The 18,493-nt window shown below is 44.0% G+C and overlaps 1 protein-coding gene across 2 annotated transcripts; it reads left to right on the top strand.

Annotated features, from left to right (window-relative positions):
* Positions 1–419: 419 nt before the first annotated feature.
* Positions 420–17,816, top strand: calcrla (calcitonin receptor-like a). 2 transcript variants are annotated; one of them, XM_029834478.1, is made up of 13 exons: positions 420–663; positions 10,664–10,772; positions 11,488–11,644; positions 11,742–11,852; positions 12,006–12,118; positions 12,362–12,453; positions 12,555–12,681; positions 12,871–13,024; positions 13,153–13,213; positions 13,600–13,666; positions 14,194–14,412; positions 15,239–15,280; positions 15,734–17,816. In XM_029834478.1, exons 2-13 carry the CDS (start codon positions 10,698–10,700, stop codon positions 15,953–15,955), a joined length of 1,440 nt encoding a protein of 479 aa, XP_029690338.1. In that variant the 5' UTR covers positions 420–663; positions 10,664–10,697; the 3' UTR covers positions 15,956–17,816. The 2 variants fall into 2 exon arrangements, with proteins under 2 accessions (XP_029690338.1, XP_003962160.1); XM_003962111.3 differs by having other exon boundaries at positions 448–663; positions 11,491–11,644.
* Positions 17,817–18,493: the final 677 nt, after the last annotated feature.

Here is an 18,493-nt window from a genome sequence, read left to right as displayed (position 1 = left end):
TTATTGTTATTAAGGTTGGACTTTTTTGTTTAAATCTCCATGAGATCAAAACCCTTTTTCCACGGGAAATTTGGCAAGCAAAATATAAAGGAGGAAAAGACAAAATTTAAAAGCAAAACTTGCGTTTGTTTATTTTACTGCCAAAAGAAACAATGAATCTTGATCTCACTATAATTGTAATGAAATTTATATAACAATAAATATAATCGTAATAGTGGATTGTTACATCACCTTAAAAACAATGATTTTTTTCGGTTCATTAGAATAATGATTTCTGTGATTCAAATTCGTTCCGTGCTTGTAATTATTTGGGTTATTCCAGCCGGGATCCCGTTGAGCAGGAGCTCCCAGGTTCCGCTCAGACTGGTGGGAGCTGCACCAACACCGATCGAACACATAAAATAAGCGCCTAAAAAACACCAATCTGTACTGGAATGTGGGAGTTTTAGCAGCAGAGCTTCCAGCACTGGGTCGTCAGCTGGAGGCAACAGTCTGATGATGTAACAGGAAGTAGTGGGCCGCCTTCCGAGCGTCTAGCTGACAGGCGCTCCGGTCGCGCTCATTGAGAACCGGAGATCCGCTGTGGACGGTCCTCTGAGGGGAAGACAGGCTGCCTCGGCGTCCAACTCGATCCTCCGCGCTGTGTTTGGATGTTTTCTGCCGGTAAGAAGTGGTTGGAGGATGCGTTTGTGCTTCCCGTTTGCCTTTTGAGTTTTGTCGACTGGTTTGAAGTTGCAGACGTATTTTGATCGGTGCTGTGTGCATATCGGGGTCATGCCAACGGTGTCTGCATGGCTCACAGTAGCCATGTGCATTGTTACATACACTCTTAATGCACACCGCGACCACCGCTGCACCCATTCAGAATTGTAATCTCCTGCTCAGATCGGAGTCCAACGGGGGAGATTCATGCTGTAGTTGGTGGGTTTGGACGCATTACGCCACCTCAGCGCGTCACGATCCAATCAACCTCTATAAATATGAATGCACTAATCTTTCATATAGGAACCTTTTACAAAGCTTCATATTTTGTCGTTTGGTACTATTTGAGACGTGTGTGTCGGGCGGCGTGGCAGTTTACTCATCTGTAGATTAAATACTCTCGTGCGTAAAACTGATTCAAATGGCATAAAACTACAACGTGATGTGCCAACGTTGCCAGATGCTTGATGGATGCGATTGTGGTGGACTAGTGAGCTGTTGCACGTGTGGTTATTTCTTGTTTAGGTGAAGTCGGAGGGTCGGAGCTGGCACGTCCAGCGTTGCGCCCGAAGCCCGTTTTAGCGCCGGGGCTTTGATCGAAGCGGTGGTCACTGTTCGCTAAATCATCCGCATGGTTACGTAAGCGGCAGATTTGGAAGTGCTGGAAGTTTGTGGGCTGGATTGGAGGGAGGCATGATGTTGGTGATGCGGGCGTCGGCGCGTCACTGTTTGCCAAATTTGGCGATTTTCTGTCAACAGATTTAAAAAAAAAAAAAAAAAGACGTGCAATGCAAGACATGTTTTTAATGCATAGAACTGATAATATGGAATCATCAGAAGGCAGGGCTGCAGTCATTCGGTGGCTGGATCCTTGAAGTGATTAAATAATGTAATGAAGCAGAAAATAAAGCTGCCTCATACACGAGAGCTGTCATGTAACAAAAATAAGGTCTTTGCAGTTATTTGAGTGGTTACATCAGTGTTCCGGTTAGACAAATCACAGATACTTGTTGTGATCCTGACAAATAAGTTCTTGAGGGAGGGTGTGTGTGGCTGTACCACCTCATTTATGGCCATCAGGTGTTTAGAACGGTTATGAAACATTTTGACTAAAGCTGTTTTTTTAAAATGAATTTCCCTCACTGTCCATGCCCGTCGGCTTACAGCCTCGGGATTTTTTGGACCGTGAACACATCACCCCTGCCAGTTGGCAGCGGCCTCAGCTTGGTCTCAGTAGGCCCATTTCCTTTGACATCTCCCACAAATACACAAACCGCAATGGGAAATGTCATACAACCAACTAAGCTGCATCCAGGAAGGGGTTATTAAATATCAGTGAGACAAAGGCCACGGCGACACTGCTGCGATTACTGCGCGGCCGCTCATCGGTTCAAATGTGGAGGTTGTGCCAGTTTAATCTCAGTCCCGCTGCTGGATGCACGCTGAGGGTGAATCCAGCAGTCGAGTTCCTTCAATTCCAGGGGTCTATTAAAGGTTCCGTGGTAGCAATTTTTCAGTGATCACTTGTGTCTAAAACTCCCATGAGCTCCGCCACATCAAACGCAGGCGAGTGCACGAGGTTTCAGAGTCACAGGGTAAGGGAGCTGCTCATTACGCGTCTTCTCTCATAAATCATCGAGGCACAGAGACTTTGCACAACCTTCTCCTCATTGATTCACCTCTTGTCGCCTGCAGACGCCGCGAGTGCAGGCTGTATTTATTACTGGCCAGGAACTCCAATTTTATATCCTTGCTGAGAGTTTTTTTTCCCTGTCATTTGAACTTCAACCCACACCGTGTTTGGCTCAAACCACCACCAGCACCAGTATATTGTCTGTTTTCTCCTGTTTGTTGCTCCCCCAATCCAGGCTGAAGTAATCATATTACAGTTATGCACACGTGCACCGGTGTCAGAGTGCTCCCCTCAGGTCATGGATTCAGTTTCAGGGATGTCAGACCCTTTGAGGGGACTTTTTCCACTCATGCATTATGGAGGGTCATTCCTCTTCCTCTGCGGTTTAATTTGGGCACGCAGGCGAGACCTGCCGCGGGCCAGCGTCTTTACAAGCAGCGTCTGGGTGTAGCGTCGCTGTCTGTGTTGCTTATGGAGGAAAAGCCTGTTTGGTTTCTAAGGGTGTTTCATATTTTTGTGAGCTAAGCAAACATTTATCAGCAATGTAGTCACTGACGCAGGCTTCCCGATGAACGGTGTAGGAGGGGCCGCTGCTATAGAGAAAGCACCGCGGCCCGCGCTTCACTCACTTGGCTTCTAAATTGAAATCAGCCGTAGCATTTAGCCATGCGTTATAAGTTGAATCATTTTGAAGGGGGGGAAATCACCTTTTAGATGCTTTTCAATGTATGTATTTGATCTTTTTTGTGGGTGGGCATTGATTGCATATTTGATGAAATCAAATCCTGAACCAAGCGAACCGCTGGCCAGTAAATCATCCAAACCAATGATACTGGTCCCCTGTCGGTTTATGTCGGCGTATTTGTGTTTGCTGGTGTTTGTCCTCGTTATGATCTTTGTTATTTGCAGGATGTTTGATTTTATTGCAGTATGTGTGGGAGTTTTCTACACCGCTTGATCTGGAAACCTGGGATCCGTCAGCGTCAGAGAAGCTAAATCTACTGGTAACTGCCGGACAAGGAGGTTGGTTAGTTATATTTAGATGTTTACCAGTAAACGCTCCAGTCAGCCACTGCTTTATCTATGGGTGAAGGACTTGAGAGCTCTCATGAGTGCAGGAACCATGTTGGGGGTGCAGTTGAATCCCTACTTCAGTCTCTTCAGGCAAAAACACGCAGTTGATGGAGGGATCTAATAATCACAATAAAGGGTTAACATACGCCATGAGTACCCCAGTGGGACCAGACCAGCCACAAAGTCCAGGCCCATCACTCATCAGGGACGTGGAGGATGGGATGGCAAGGGTGGAGACCAAACAACTCCAAATCCTTTTATCTGACGAGTCTATTCCATCATTATCCACAACCCTGCTTACTCGTATTTTCTACTTCTCCCCCCATAAATGATATAATGCCTCAAGCAAAATGTCTGAAGCAGATAGTTTGGTTGGATCTCCAATTATCTAACCTACTCAAGTGTGAAAAAGTAAAAAGTATCTTTAGAAACTCTCAGTAATGTTGCATTTAATTATGTTCATTTATCGTGTTCTTTATTTATCATGCTCTTTATATGAGTCTCAGAACATTTTATAAGTGCCTTTTAGATCAATGTCCTCTACAAAGCTCTCACTATTAATATGGATGGACATCTAAACCAGCTGAAACCTCTGGTTCATGTGATGATTAATTAATTTATTGTTTTATAAAGTCACTCTGTGCAGCTTCCTCAGTCAGCTGCTGCATGTTTGCTCACAGGATCCAAACACACACAGAGAAACCTGAAACTGTTCGTAATGACATGAAGAACATCTCGGGGTCAAGTCGGGGCCCCCACAGCGAGCACGATCTTCCCTGCCAGCTAATAACCACGACCCCGGGGGTCATTTTTGCTGCCGTCAACATCTACTCATTCCTTCACCGTCTATGTGGTCATACTGTGATTCTGAACAAACATTTCTGGTATTTTTTTTTAGAGATGGCTGCAGCTCTTCATTTTTACGCCCAATCACAAAGATTCCTGCAGCTCGAAGCCTTGGCCGTGTGCTTTTGAGTCGCATATCCATCATGTTTCCGTGCACCTCAGAAGCTGAGATATATGACACTTGTCACACCCGCCAGGCACTTAAAGTCACAGTTTTATTCAGCAATCAGTTGTTCAAAACCCACAGTTTTAAAAAGAAGCTGTGCGATCCAATAATTATTCTTTAATTAGTTTTGTGCTTGATGCGAACTGCAAGTGCAACACGGGGATTGGGGATGGATAGAATAACAGTGAAAACGGACAGGATGAGCAAGTGCTGCTTATCATGTAGAAACATCCCAGAGGGTGTCTTTCCAGGTTAAAATCCAGACCTGCAAACACACCGTACAATTAAAGCAAAGCATCTGTGGAAGCTCCTTCTCTGATCCCACATAACCTGTGAAACAACTGTAAACAGTCATTTAAAACCTGTTGTCAGCAATCGATGGGGCCGATTTAACAGCTATCAAGCACACAAAAACAACAGCCTAGTTGGGAAGGGTTCGTTCCACAGACAGGAACAAAAAGCCTCATGAAGCCATCGGCCCTTCATTCACTCACCAGATAAAACTGAGTGACCTGTGAAAATGAGGTTCTGTGTAGTGGAAAGAATCGGTGTAATTAGCCACACTTTCCCAACAGACTGTACTGTATGCCTCAGGTTAACCAGCGAGCACATACTCAACAGGTTATTGGGCTATTTAAAGCTGAGCCTAGCAGCCGTATTGCAGCATCAAAACATTTACATTAACACCAAGGAGAATAACCAGCAGCTGGGCAGGTGCAGTGCGCGCAGGGAGCTGGGTTATTTTTAAGCCGTGTATTTTCATGGAAGCTATTTATGCTTGTTTTTCCTTTACGTCTACCAGAGGCATCGGGAATAGGATCCTTTTCTATAGTAACACCTTTTTGTAACCTTTAACACAACTCAAGAGAACCAGAATTTCCTTTGCATCCATATTTTCTTTTGATTGAGCCACAAGGTGTTTGACAATTTGCCCTTTTGTCCCGTCTGAGGTTGAAATAATGCTGAAAAGACTCTATAAAAGAATATTAAACTGGTGTGTCCTGAGAATATGGCTTCATTGTTATCTTGTAATTCACTCATTTTCCTAAGATTTTAGTAGTTCTTCTAGAATTGGTTAAACACTGTCATAGTAATGTCTAATCTCTCACTTGGTTTTTAATATTTCAGAAATATAATAGATAATATTTACTCTATTTACTGGTTAGGAGATGCAAGCGGCTTCCAGGCACTAATCCAGCACTCACCGCTGGCATCGATACAATTTAAGAGATTTTTTAACAAGTGTCCATGTATTGCAATTTATGAAAGAATCATCTGATGCATTGCATGTCCACCCACCTCCCCATCCCCCACACGTGCACTATTAGCTATAAAAAGAGCACCGTGTGTTCTGTGTTTGACCTGGAAGTTGGCATTGGATGAAAATGGTGTATGGCAGGATGTTTCAATATTCATGAGTCCCAGGGATCCCAGGCCCCTGAGAGCCGTACAGCCTCGGGGGCTTGAATGACCACCGTCTGAAACCTGGAAACATAATTTCCTCTCTCTGTGAGCCTCCCTTTACATTTCCCATAAACTGAATTAGAATACAACCTTTTCTCCATGTAAGACCTTTAAGTACATCCAGGTGCTAACTCTGGATGCTGGCAAAAAGGGCGTGAAAGTGACGACTTGTACAGGTCGGCATCTGCGTCTCAGTCGGCGCCGTCACTGTAAAGAATATGGCGTGCATCAGCTGAAGTGGCAGCATTAGGAGCTACAGAGGGCTGTTTATGCAGCAACCACGTCTCCTCCCTCACATCTGTGTGGGATTGCTTTTGTTTTCTCCTCACATCTGGTGGTGCCCTTGGCAACTTGGAGACTTGCCTCAGTATGTTCTCATGCTTGGTGAGATGAATCTGTGTGATATTTCAATCTAAATTTGAGCATTTTCCTTGGGTGGCAGGGGAGATGTTTTCTAAACCTATAGCCGGACCAGAGGAAATGTCTTGCTGGCTATATATGGTCTTGTTGTTTTAGCGAGGAAGCTCTCATTCCTGAGAGCACCTCCTGCTCCATATGTCTTCCAGAAAGTGCTTTTTTTTCTCTGAGAATTTCCTCTTTCTTAGATTTCTGTTCCCTTTGGGCAGCTGGAAACCAGTAGAAACTAGTTTCTTCGATGTTTACGCTCCCTTATTAGAACCAAAATTTATTCTTGATGACCTCTTTATTCTTGATGACATCATTGATTGAAAACAATTAAAAGGAACAAACTGAATCTTGAGAATCGTGATTGTGTTAACACCTGAAGTGTTGTCAGGGTAACACGAATGTAGGACACTGACCCTTGATCGCTGATGTATGTGCAGCGTGTATGAAACTGAGCAGTTCTCAGATGAGTAAACACCCCGTGATGGCGACTGGTGGGAAAAGCTGGACTGTTTGTGCGTGCTGTCCAATCGCTGCCCGGTAAAGGTTAAATGGCACTTTCAGTCACTATTTAGTTGGAAGTTCAAGGCAAATTCATATGATGAGGGGTGTAGCACATCCTGTTTGCAAATAATGAACTTAAAAACTGCTTTCTGGGTTGTGAGGACACCAAGTTCTTGTTCTTATCAGCAATCAAGGAGACAAATAACCAGCTGGCACCCAAGATGCCATCTAAAAGTTATTGTTTCGGGGGGTGGACTGAAACCTGCGGCAGGTGCTGATGGGGGAGAATAATCACTCTCTAGAAATTTTGTGAGAAGACATTATGAATATGTTATCAGATGTAACAAAGCCTGCGGCATCATAGTGATGGAGAAACGCCCTTTTGGCAGTATAATTAAGGGACCACACAAGCTACCTCACATATGCAAACTACAACAGCGTTTATTCAAGGCTTTGGTGAGTGAGTGACTGATGGTAAAAATGATGACACAGAACAGAACAAAGTCATTGTTCACATTCTGCTTGTTAGTGCTGCTGCAAGTGTGGATCAGTCGCTCTGTTTAAGAGCCCGTATCCTGTGTTAGAGGACAGTAATGGCGTTAAAGCTCCGGCCAGCCTAATGGACATGTGAATGCCACCATTGGCGCCAAATTTCCTGTGCGGTCAGGATGTTTACAGCAGGATGACAACAGGGGCTGCAGATAGGCCAGCGGGTCAGAAGATGGAAGCCATGATGCTGGCCCCAGCTGACTGTAAACCGCCATTAAACTCTTATGTAGTGAGTTAATTCGAGGGTTAACACAAAGCCGCACACAGTTCTGCATCGTGAGGGGATCGATTCTGAAATGCGTTCCTCAGAGTTACTATCTTCCTTCATGTATCGACTCAGACGTGGCTGCTGGAACAGACCCGGCCCCGTTTCTTTGCCACAGCACACATTTAAATATCGGACTCAGGGAAGGCAAAAAGGTTGAATCTCTTTAATAATCAACAGCTACTTTTCTTTCATATCACATCCAGCTTGTTGAAATGTATCATAATTTATTTTCCAGTGATATCTATTAAAGCTTTAACTGAAAATATTTTAATTATCTATTAATGATAGTTCTAAATAGCGTAGACCTCTGCTAAGCAGCTAATTACTCATACCCATATTACCAATATACCAATATATTACCCATATTACACCCTATATAGGCAGAATTAATACAAGGTTATATAACATCGTAGGTTGCTTTATAATCAAAGCTCCTTGGCTTTGATCATGAAGCTCAAATTCCCTCCTCCAGAATCCAGAACATCACCAAACTGTAATCATCTGTTCCTTATCAACAGTTCCTGAAAATTGTTTGAGTTATTTTACTAACAAACAAACGCCAGCTGTCCTGTAAGCTCCTCCCTTGGTGGAGGTAACCAGCAGCGTCTGGCTCGGTGTGCATTGAGTTCATTTTCTTTTAGTCAAAGATCCATGACATTATGCAAACCGTTTCCCCAGTGGGATGGAAAGTAGCAAAGCAAGAAGGGATCCTCCACATGGAGGAAGCAGCAAGTCCTCTGTAGCGGAGGTTCAGAATCAGACAAGACGTTTTCTTTCTTTTATGAATGACATGATGAGTTTGCCAAGACAAAAAAAAGCAAAGGGATTGGCCAAAGCTGCTGCCCATGTGCTCACACACACACACACACACACACACACACACACACACACACACACACACGTGTTTGCATGCATGATGCAGGAGTGAGAGCTTCCCGTGGCTGTTTCTGATTTGCACATCATCGTACCGTCACACAGCCCCACTTTCAGCCGGCCCCTCCTCTTTACCTCCTCTCCCAAGTGTAATGGAGGTTTTAATTCGGTGCAGGCATGGGCGGCACCGGGCCAGGCTCGCCGGCGATAAGGCCATAGAAACTCTGAGTCCGTGGAAACGGGGCTGGCAAGATGGCGTATTTGCATTATTTGTGCCATTAAAAATGTAATTACTGCTCAGTAACTAGTTGTGCAAAGCTGTTCAAGGACATTTCCAAGTTTCCAAACATGTCAGCTCCTTATTCTTGAGAAAGTGAAATAAACGATTGCAAAATTTACCAAATGTCTTTGAAGTAGCCTGCAATTCATTTGCTCCACAATCGGCCTGTTGAGGCTGTTAAGATGTTATTTTTAAAGTAAACCGCCTTCAAGGAAAAGAACAAATTGAATCCAAACCACCCATAATCAGATCAGAGGATGCTGAGTCAAGGCTGCCTCTGTCTCACCGACAGCACATTTTGTGTCAAACGTAGTGCCGTTTCTGCTTCAGGTACCCAGTAATTCTGCCCCTCTCACACACTGCATTCAATCTTCAAGCATAGAAGACTTGATAACTTGAGCCAAAAGCACCTCACACAACTATCCGACTGACAAAGGAAGTTCTGATCCAGGTCCCAGTGGGTAAAACACAACTTTCAAACACGAGGGATGGTTGAAATATGGAATTATACAAACCTCGACGGACGTTTTCACCCTTCAGTGATCCAAAGTGGGTGGTCTCGGAACGAGCCATTTTTCTGGCTCACGTGTTTCAAATATCTGTTAATTTATTACAATTCCCAGCACATCCTGGGTAACTTTGGAGATGCCGATCAACTTTTAGACTAACACTCTCTTATGTGATTTAGGGCTCAGTTAGGGATTCATTCACGTGCAGCGCTGAGATTCAGAGCAGTAATCCTCGGCACATATCTTGTGTGACTTGTATCTGGCAGATATGCTAACAATGCTAAGCACTCCTTTATGGTCACCTTGTAGGCTGTCAGAGTGCACTTCCTGTGGCTAAGACAGAAATAACAAACAATAAATTGAGAATTAAACCAGTTTGAGGGGCATTTTTTAAACTAATCACTTGTTTTCAGTCATATCTGGGACTCATATTATGAATTTCAGATGGCTGATGGAGCATTGTAGCTGTAAAAACAACCACAGTAGTGTTTTCATTATGAAGGGGGTTAAATGTGTAACCATGCCAGTGTTGAGACTTTTCAGAGTTGCGGGAAAAGAAATGGAGCAGGTGTGCTTACGTAGCTTCAGGCCTGATCAGACGCTCCAGGAACATCGCAGTGCAGACGCCGGTTTTGCAAAGCCGATTTGTCCAAGCCGCGGGATATGTAAATGTTGCCTCATCTGCTATGCTGCAGCAGTCAAATGAAATCACAGTGGCCTGCAGTTTGGCTGCGAACCACGTTGGGGGAATCTGCTTTGATGCGATACCAACATCTCCCGATGAAGTGCACACCGCACCCTCCAATAATCTGCCACATTAGTGGAATTTACAATCTGTAACACGCCCTGGTGACAGCATGAGATCCAGGGTGTCAGAGAAGCGCAACAGTCAGTGAACAACGAGGTTTCCTCTAAAGATCACGCTCCCACTCGGCACTGCTGTCTTCGGACCCTGAGGCAAAAACACACATTAAATTTAGATTTAGCATCAATTCTCTCAGTGTTAAAACTGTATGAGTCTTGTGATTATGTGTATTTATTTAATATGCAGCATTATGATGACATATGGTTAGTTTAGATCCTTGATGACGCAAGATGTCTTTTTTAAACTTGATTGATTTAGTCTGAGCATCCAGTTGCACTATTGTGTCCTTTTGCTGCTGTTGAATCTGCACATAAAGGGTGTGGGGTGTTTGCTTCATTCTTGACTCTCACAAATCAAATTTCTTTGAATCAACTGGGAGTTTAACCAAGCACAACGGCACTATCACGGTCAACGACAGGCAACGCTTCAGAGGAAAACGCACATCAGAGTTGTATCAAGGCTGCTTGTAGACGGGCTTTATTACGCTTTGATGACAGGACTCAAGCGTTCGCTCTGTCATTCCAGATCGGCAGCTGGTAAATCAAGAAGCAGTTGCGACATGGCCAAAAGGAAGATGAGCAGCGCCGGGCGGAGCTGGATGGTCGCCCTCATACTGCTGTGTAATCTTTCAAAGGTAAAACCAGCTGCACGAAAGCAAAAAAAAAAAAGAGAAAAGAATGAAAAATCAGCAGAGTCTCAAAAATCAGATGTTGCTTTCAACAGGAGGAATGAATTACTGCATCTTCTGGACCCTGCATGATCAGGAGTGGGAAGGAAAAATCTAATCCTGTCTTGTTTTTACTTGCTGATCAAGCACATTATTGATTGCATTAGCCTGTAAATTGGCTACACGCTATGAAATCCAAGTATGAAGTTGGGACAGGCGGAGAATGAGTCGGTTGTGATCAGGGCTTCATTGCTGGAGGATCACCTTGATTTAATTTGAAATGGACTGGAAGCTGCCAAGCACCAGCACAGCAGTTTAACAGAGTTTGATCTATTAATAAAGACCGATAGGCTCTGCCTTCCTGCAAGGATTGAATGCTAAATGTGTCGTGGGTATGAATTATGTAGCCGCCTGCTAAATAGTTCATGATGATCAGATAGAATTAAAGTATGTGCGTCATCCAGACTTCACATATGCCCGAAACCAGAGTGGAATTAAAAACTCGACCTCACTATCTGAGGCTTTAACAGCTAAATAACACCTGCGTCTGAAATCAGACAGGCGGCCGCACACGAACCAGATTGTCTTTTTCTGGTTTCACTCAGGGGAGGAACTTTGTAAAAAATAATGGCACAGAGAAAAGTCTAAAGTATTGTTGTTTTTTTTTCCTCCTGGTTCTCAGCAGATGTTTGTGAAAGGAAGCCTGGAAGTCAACGAGACACAGCAGCAGCATCCAAACAATGTGTACCACGACCTCGGCATCACCAGGAACAAGATCGTTACAGCGCAGTTTGAGTGCTATCAAAAAATAATGAAGGACAATAGGGACAGCAGGGGAGGTAGCTTGTTCAGTTTTCATCTTTTAGTATGAAAAACAACAAATGTGCTAATTGTGGACAACGTGATGGGTTTTGATTTTAATCTCCTGCCACCCAGAGCCCATGTGTAATCGTACCTGGGACGGCTGGTTGTGTTGGGATGACACCAAGGCCGGCGTCATCTCGGAGCAGCACTGTCCAGACTACTTCCAGGACTTTGACCCCTCAGGTTTGATCTATGGTGCTTTTGGAAAAAAAAAAGAAAAAACCAGCAGATGTTTGTTGTGTCTCCAACTCCAGTAGTTTATTTTAATTGGCCATCAATCTTTTGTAATCGATTAGATCCGGTCTCCAGCTTTCATGTTTGTGCTTTTGCCCACAGAGATGGTTACAAAGGTCTGCACTGATGGTGGGTACTGGTTCCAGCATCCAGAGAGCAACCGGACATGGACCAACTACACCCGCTGCAATGAACACACCCACGAAGGCCGAGTGGTAAGAATTACACTAACCACGCACGGAGTGTCTCATTTATGTGCATATTAGCTCATAATTAGTGGAAGCAATCTAATTTTCAATTAACAGGGAATAAACACGCAACAGCCAAGAAAAAACCTTTATTATCATTTGATTTTCTTTAAATCCAACATAATTTTAATATAAATATGGTATTTATGTATTAATTATCTCGAAGATGATTAGTCACCTCCAGAGTGAGTAATCTTGTTTTCCCTGCAGACCGCCATGAATCTCTTTTATTTGGCTCTAATCGGACACGGGCTGTCACTCACCTCCCTCTTCATCTCCCTTGGAATATTTTTCCACTTCAAGTGAGTTACCCAGCTCGATCTTCACGTGCTTCAGAGCAGGCAATTAGGCCCGGCGCCAAACGAGACGCTCTCGTTATCGCGATTTCTTTCCCTTCCTTTAGGAGTTTGAGCTGCCAGAGGATCACTCTGCACAAAAACCTCTTCTTTTCCTTTGTTCTGAACTCTGTCATCACCATCATTTGGCTGACGGCCGTGGCAAAAAACCAGGAGATGGTGCAAAGAAACCCGGTGAGTTTCTGGCAACAATGCACCAAAATCTGTAGTGCAGGATTAAGGCAGTTATGTGTGCAGCTTCAGTTAAAAGTGTGTAAATGGTGAGATTATTAACCCTAACATGCAGCGACCGGCCGTTGATGGCTAATTCCCGTGGAGATCCGATCCCTAATCACGTAATTCCGTCTTGTCCTTTCTCCCAAGACGAGCTGTAAAGTGTCGATGTTCATTCATCTTTACCTCTTTGGCTGCAACTACTTCTGGATGCTGTGTGAGGGGATCTATCTGCACACGCTCATCGTGGTGGCCGTGTTTGCTGAGAAGCAGCACCTCACGTGGTACTACCTGCTGGGCTGGGGTGAGTCAAAAGTGCAGGACAAATGCAGCGCGGTCCTATTAAATCAGAAATGAGGTGGAGATGAGCTCCATCTAACTGCCAGGGTTGAGAGATGGAAGTGAAATGGTGTTTTTGCTGTTTGCTTGCAGGTTTCCCGCTAATTCCAGCCTCCATTCATGCTGTCGCTCGAAGTTACTATTACAATGACAAGTAGGTGTTTTAGCGTATTGCTTTGATGTACCGTAACTTTATTTTACACAATATAACAGATATGTTAGAGCTCAGAACTAAACCTCTTGACACCCTATACATATAATATCTAGTACCCTTATGTGTGGACTCAGCGGTTGAATAGTGCAGAAACCTGTAGAGAATCTTACTGATGCACAGGTTTTTAGAACAATTAAAGTTCATCACATCACAACTGCTAACACAAACAACCCAACTGCTCCTGCGTGTTTAACCTAAAAATGTGACCGTTATTGATCAATACTCCTCACAATTAATGAATGCGTCAGAAAAGCCATTGATCTACGAACCTGCTCATCCTTTATTGATGATGTTGTGCAATCACTCCTCCGCTGTCTCCTCTCCAGCTGCTGGATCAGTTCCAAAACATCCCTGCTCTACATCATCCACGGTCCCATCTGCGCCGCTCTTTTGGTGAGGATTTAATGTTGTCTGAATTGATCGGCTCAGCGTTTTCTGTCGACGGCTGCTGTGCAGACATTTGCCTCCTTCCGTGCGGGGGGGGGGGGGGCTGAGGGCAGGATGCTGAATCTTAACACGCGTAATTGGGTTTATGTAGTGAAAGCGTTGCATCTGCCTCTCAGAGGAGACACCCACTGAACCCCGAGTGTATGGCGTATTCTCGGAATTCACCATTGGGGAGAGCTGACATGTGTTAGTGAAAACTGACCCTCTGGCAGCACAAAGTGTTCAACAGAAACCCTTTTGCAATGACTTGTTTGTGTTTCAGGCTTCTAAAATGGTATTGGCACTGGTTAATTCATGCTGGAGTCCTTTTGTTGTCTCCAAAGGACTGTTTGTGTATTAAATTCCTAAGAAAAATACTTTTAGCACATCATTAGAACATACATTTGGGGACTACATTCATGTTCAGCAGCCGATTTACAGATTTCCGGAGAGAATGTTTGTACAGATTATGCTAATTTATTGACGTCCCCTAGGTCAATTTGTTTTTCCTGCTCAACATCGTGCGGGTGCTCATCACCAAGCTGAAAGTGACTCATCAAGCAGAATCCAGCCTGTACATGAAAGCCGTGCGAGCCACCCTCATCCTGGTGCCTCTCCTGGGAATTCAGTTCGTTCTCTTTCCCTACAAGCCAGACGGACAGGTCTCCTCTGAAATATATGACTACATCATGCACATATTCATGCATTACCAGGTGAGATCATTCTCCTTGTTTTTGCTGACTCGTCTCGGATATTCTGGTATCTTTTTATACATGAGGCATTAACAATCTTCAGGAGGTCTCATCAATGAATCCCTTCTTATTGACTAATCTTCGCAACTTGGTCGACAACATTCCTTTGAGCCGCTGGCTTTGTTTATACTGAGTTTGAAAGGAAGCAGGAAGGAAGGCATGCATTATCTGAGCTGAAATGGCCTGAAATCAGTTCCATGTTTTGCAAGGTGTTATCTGATCATCTGGAGCTGTCCCAGCACACTCGGCTCTCGGTGTTGAGCAACAGGCACGGAAACGACTGCGCGCACCAAAACACGTTCGACCTGGCGTCATTAAAAGCCCACGAAGACTGTTAGGATGTTATGTCGCGGCGACTGCTCGAAGCACAGAGTTTACACCAGGAGGTCATATGACCGACTGGGAAAGTGGTGTGTGTAGTGTCAACTGCCAAAAAGCTGTTTCTGCTCCACCTTTAAGAGAAAGCCTGCAGATATGAAGCATGGGTTAAAGATACTCAGCCAAGGAAGCTCAGTTCCCCACCAGGATGTAGCTGTTAACTGTGTTTACAATAACTCATCACACACACACACACACACACACACACGCACACACACACACACACACACACACACACTGCAGTTTACCCTCATTAGTTACCTTCACGATTCACATAGGTAACATTCCGATCTCTCAGGTGGTGTGCGGAGCCCTGAGTTCTGGTCCCACACTAAAAGGGTGTGAGCGCGCCAGTTGTTGGATTTGCGGTTGTTTACGGTTCCTCTTTGTTTGTGTGTTTTCTCCACAGGGTCTGCTGGTGGCCACCATCTTCTGCTTCTTCAATGGAGAAGTAAGACTCGCCTTTTCTCTGCAATTAGCAATGCACGCAGACACGCAGGCACGTACTTGTGCACGCTTCCTCTTTGTGATGAGGGAGAGTCTCAGCAATTTCCTCAGCCCTCTGACCCTCCAAGCGAGGACGGTAAACTCAGGCAATGACTCAAATTGCTCATTCCTCCAGGGTTTACTAGGGATTAAAGCTTATTTACAGCTAACAAACAGCCGTGTCCTGTCATTTCTGTATCCTGTCATTTCTATTCTATTTCTATATCCTGTCATTTCTATATCCGCATCCTAGGTTTAATGTGACAAAGCCTTAAAGTATAGCAGTATTTCACAGCTAAACCTTCAAACCTTCAGATGACTGTGATTTTATTTAACAAATGATAACCCGGAATTTTATACCATAAACTCAAAAGTGACAACTGTAAGTGATATTGACAGTTCAAATGTGTTCGCTCAGGTCCAGGCGGTTCTGAGGAGGCACTGGAATCAGCACAATATCCAGTTCGGCAGCAGCGTGGGAAACCACTCGGACGCCATGCGCTCGGCCTCCTACACGGCGTCCTCCATCACGGAGGTGCAGGGCTGCTACAGCATTGACGGCCACTCAGAACACATGAACGGCAAGGGCTTCCACGACACCGACACCTCCATGTTAAAGTCAGACAGCCCCTTCGCCTGACAGCACCCCCCCCCCCACACCCCGGCCCTGTATAAACTGCATCGTGTTGGTCTCTTGAGTGACGATTTTTACTGTATGTCGGTCACACGGTATCACTATACATGTGAGCACAATCGGACTTTTTTTTAGAAGTTTCCTCGACACAGTTCTATTCTGGACCCCGTCCAAAGATGCACACTGATACTCGCGATATTGTTGCAAGTATTCTGTCTGACAAAGTTGTCTTCAAACGACCCGATGGCCTTTTTTATTGGAGTCAATTGCACACAAACAGCTTGTAAATTCCTTGACGTTTTTGGTGCCAAACCAGCATATCATTGCCTGTCTCATCTGTTGCTTTTTTTTATACTCAGTACAAACTCAGATGTTTAACATAGCATATTCTATGTTAGTCAGTTACCACTTAAATACCACTCAGTATTTTTTATGCTGCTTTTTTAAAAAGTCAAAAACAAAGCATCTTAACAGTGTTGTCTGTGTGTGTACTTCTGAATGTGTAGTTGATGTAAGCTCTGCAGAATCATATTCTCACCTGCGAGGTGTGAGTTTTAAAGGGTTTATCAAGGGAAATGTGTTTATATGGTCCTTACCAACACGGTCCTTACCTTAACCGCATATCCTGTACATACTCGTCGCATTTGAATGTAACTACGCAGTTTGAAATCCTCCAAACTCGTTTGCGTCACATTCCCAGACAGATTCAATCAGGTGTTGGGAAGTTTTCAGCCTGGAACCAGCACTTGTCTGGGAACAGGACAAATTTTGATTCAGAAATGTATCCAGTCAGCACTGAAGATTGGATTGGTGACAGGAAGGAAGGATGCACTTGTCCTGCAAATTCATGTATTCTGCAATTTTTCCAGCTCGCTTGTAAATAGCCACTACAGTGACAGCACATCTGTCAATTAAATTCAACCACAATTTTATTTTATGTCATAGTTTCTTGACTTTTTCGGTCTGAACACACCCTCATTCGGAATCACTGGTCAGGAATCAGTGCTGATAATCTCAGCTTCCCTTTCGGAGAACATTCTCCATAATTCTGGGAACGCAAGACACCATAGTTAACTGATGTAAATATTGTTTTTCCTGTAAAGCAGACCCTTATCAAGAGTTAAACGCAGAGTGACCTATTTGTTCTCCTTGGAGACATGAAAAGCGGTGCGGTTGCTAAGCTGGAGCTCACAGCCAGCTTGCGTCACCGTCAGCTGCGGTTTCTGGCCCCCGTCGGCTGAGTCGCTGTTGCCGGCTGTGTCAACATGGACGGAAAAAGGGTTCCTGCTGCGCTAGTTGTCCACGTCCTGCTAATTTGCGTTTGCCTCCCGACGATCTCGTGAGTCAAACGAGGCTGTGATCTACAACGCCGTGATGGTGACTCACGTACAACCAGAAAGCATTTAACCTTAAAATGCAACTTAATTTAAGTTCAGTCACAGTTGTTAGAAATCCTATTGTGGATCCCATTTCATCTGTTTCCCATCTCTTTGTAAATTATATTGTGAAAAATACTTAAAATGCCTGTAAAGTTTTTTTTTGTTTGTTGGTTAATTCTATATGCTCAACTTTGGTAGTCTTGACAGACTGACTCCATAATGTGTTTGAATGTAACTGGCTGTATTTTATTTTTTTTGGACGTGGGAAAAAAAATCATTTATTTGTACAGAGTATAGATATATCTATATCTGTATCTATACAGATATAGATATATAGACATATATATAGATATATTTCAATACAATGTCTCTATTTTCATTCATTCACTGAATCAGACGATGTTGTGTTATTGTGTTGAAAAGGAATACATTGCAGCACAGCATCAGTTGTCACCTGTGGTACTTTTAATAAATATTGTCTCACCATAGCAACCGCCCATGCACAAAGCATTTATCTGCTGTAATTGCAGTATAATTAAGACTTATGTACAGCGCGCCTGTCACGTACAGGATTGTCTTTAGAAGCTTTAAAGAAACCCAGAGCCTGACTCCCAGACAAGGCAGGAAAAACTCCCATGTAATAGGAGGAGAAGAAACCTTGTGTTGGACTGGAGTCATATGGGAAGGGGGGACTCTTGATAGTTAAGGAGGAGAAGGAAATAGGGTGGTGGTGGTGGTGGGGGGGTTGATAGAGGACCCATCTTGTTTTTTTATTGTTTGTTTGCAAATCAATGGAAACTATAACCTCAGAGTAATTCAATAAGTAGTCCTCTGATTAGCTTATGTAGCATTTCCAGCAAGCAAAGCAATATTCATTGCTATTGTTATTATATTATAATCTGTTTACTGATAGTGATGCTTATTGAGCTCCGGGTTAATTTGACAAGAATAGAATAGCGCTGTTAAACCTGTGGCTCAGAGTAACAAGGAATATCCGGGTACTGCAGGTATCTCCCTGCGATTGTCAGCGGTTTCCGTCATTTCCGGCTCTACGCTACGGACATGCTCCATTCTGAAATAGTTGCTTTGGCATGTGTGCACAATCATAAAAGGTTTACAACAGTATCTGGCCCGGAGCAACGATCTAGGGCAGCAAACCGCCTAC

Source organism: Takifugu rubripes, chromosome 1, assembly GCF_901000725.2.
Source record: "Takifugu rubripes chromosome 1, fTakRub1.2, whole genome shotgun sequence".
NCBI classification, from domain to species: domain Eukaryota; kingdom Metazoa; phylum Chordata; class Actinopteri; order Tetraodontiformes; family Tetraodontidae; genus Takifugu; species Takifugu rubripes.
The sequence above is the reverse complement of the archived record's forward strand: the minus strand, read 5'-3'. Positions and strand labels throughout refer to the sequence as shown.

What these genes read in the sequence shown, in the direction of transcription:
- calcrla (XM_029834478.1), top strand. Translation starts at nt 10,698, where the DNA reads ATGGCCAAAAGGAAGATGAGCAGCGCCGGGCGGAGCTGGATGGTCGCC. An exon ending in CCAGGACTTTGACCCCTCAG is followed by an intron (nt 11,853 to 12,005) that starts GTTTGATCTATG and finishes TTTTGCCCACAG; the next exon opens with AGATGGTTACAAAGGTCTGC. An exon ending in GGAATATTTTTCCACTTCAA is followed by an intron (nt 12,454 to 12,554) that starts GTGAGTTACCCA and finishes CCCTTCCTTTAG; the next exon opens with GAGTTTGAGCTGCCAGAGGA.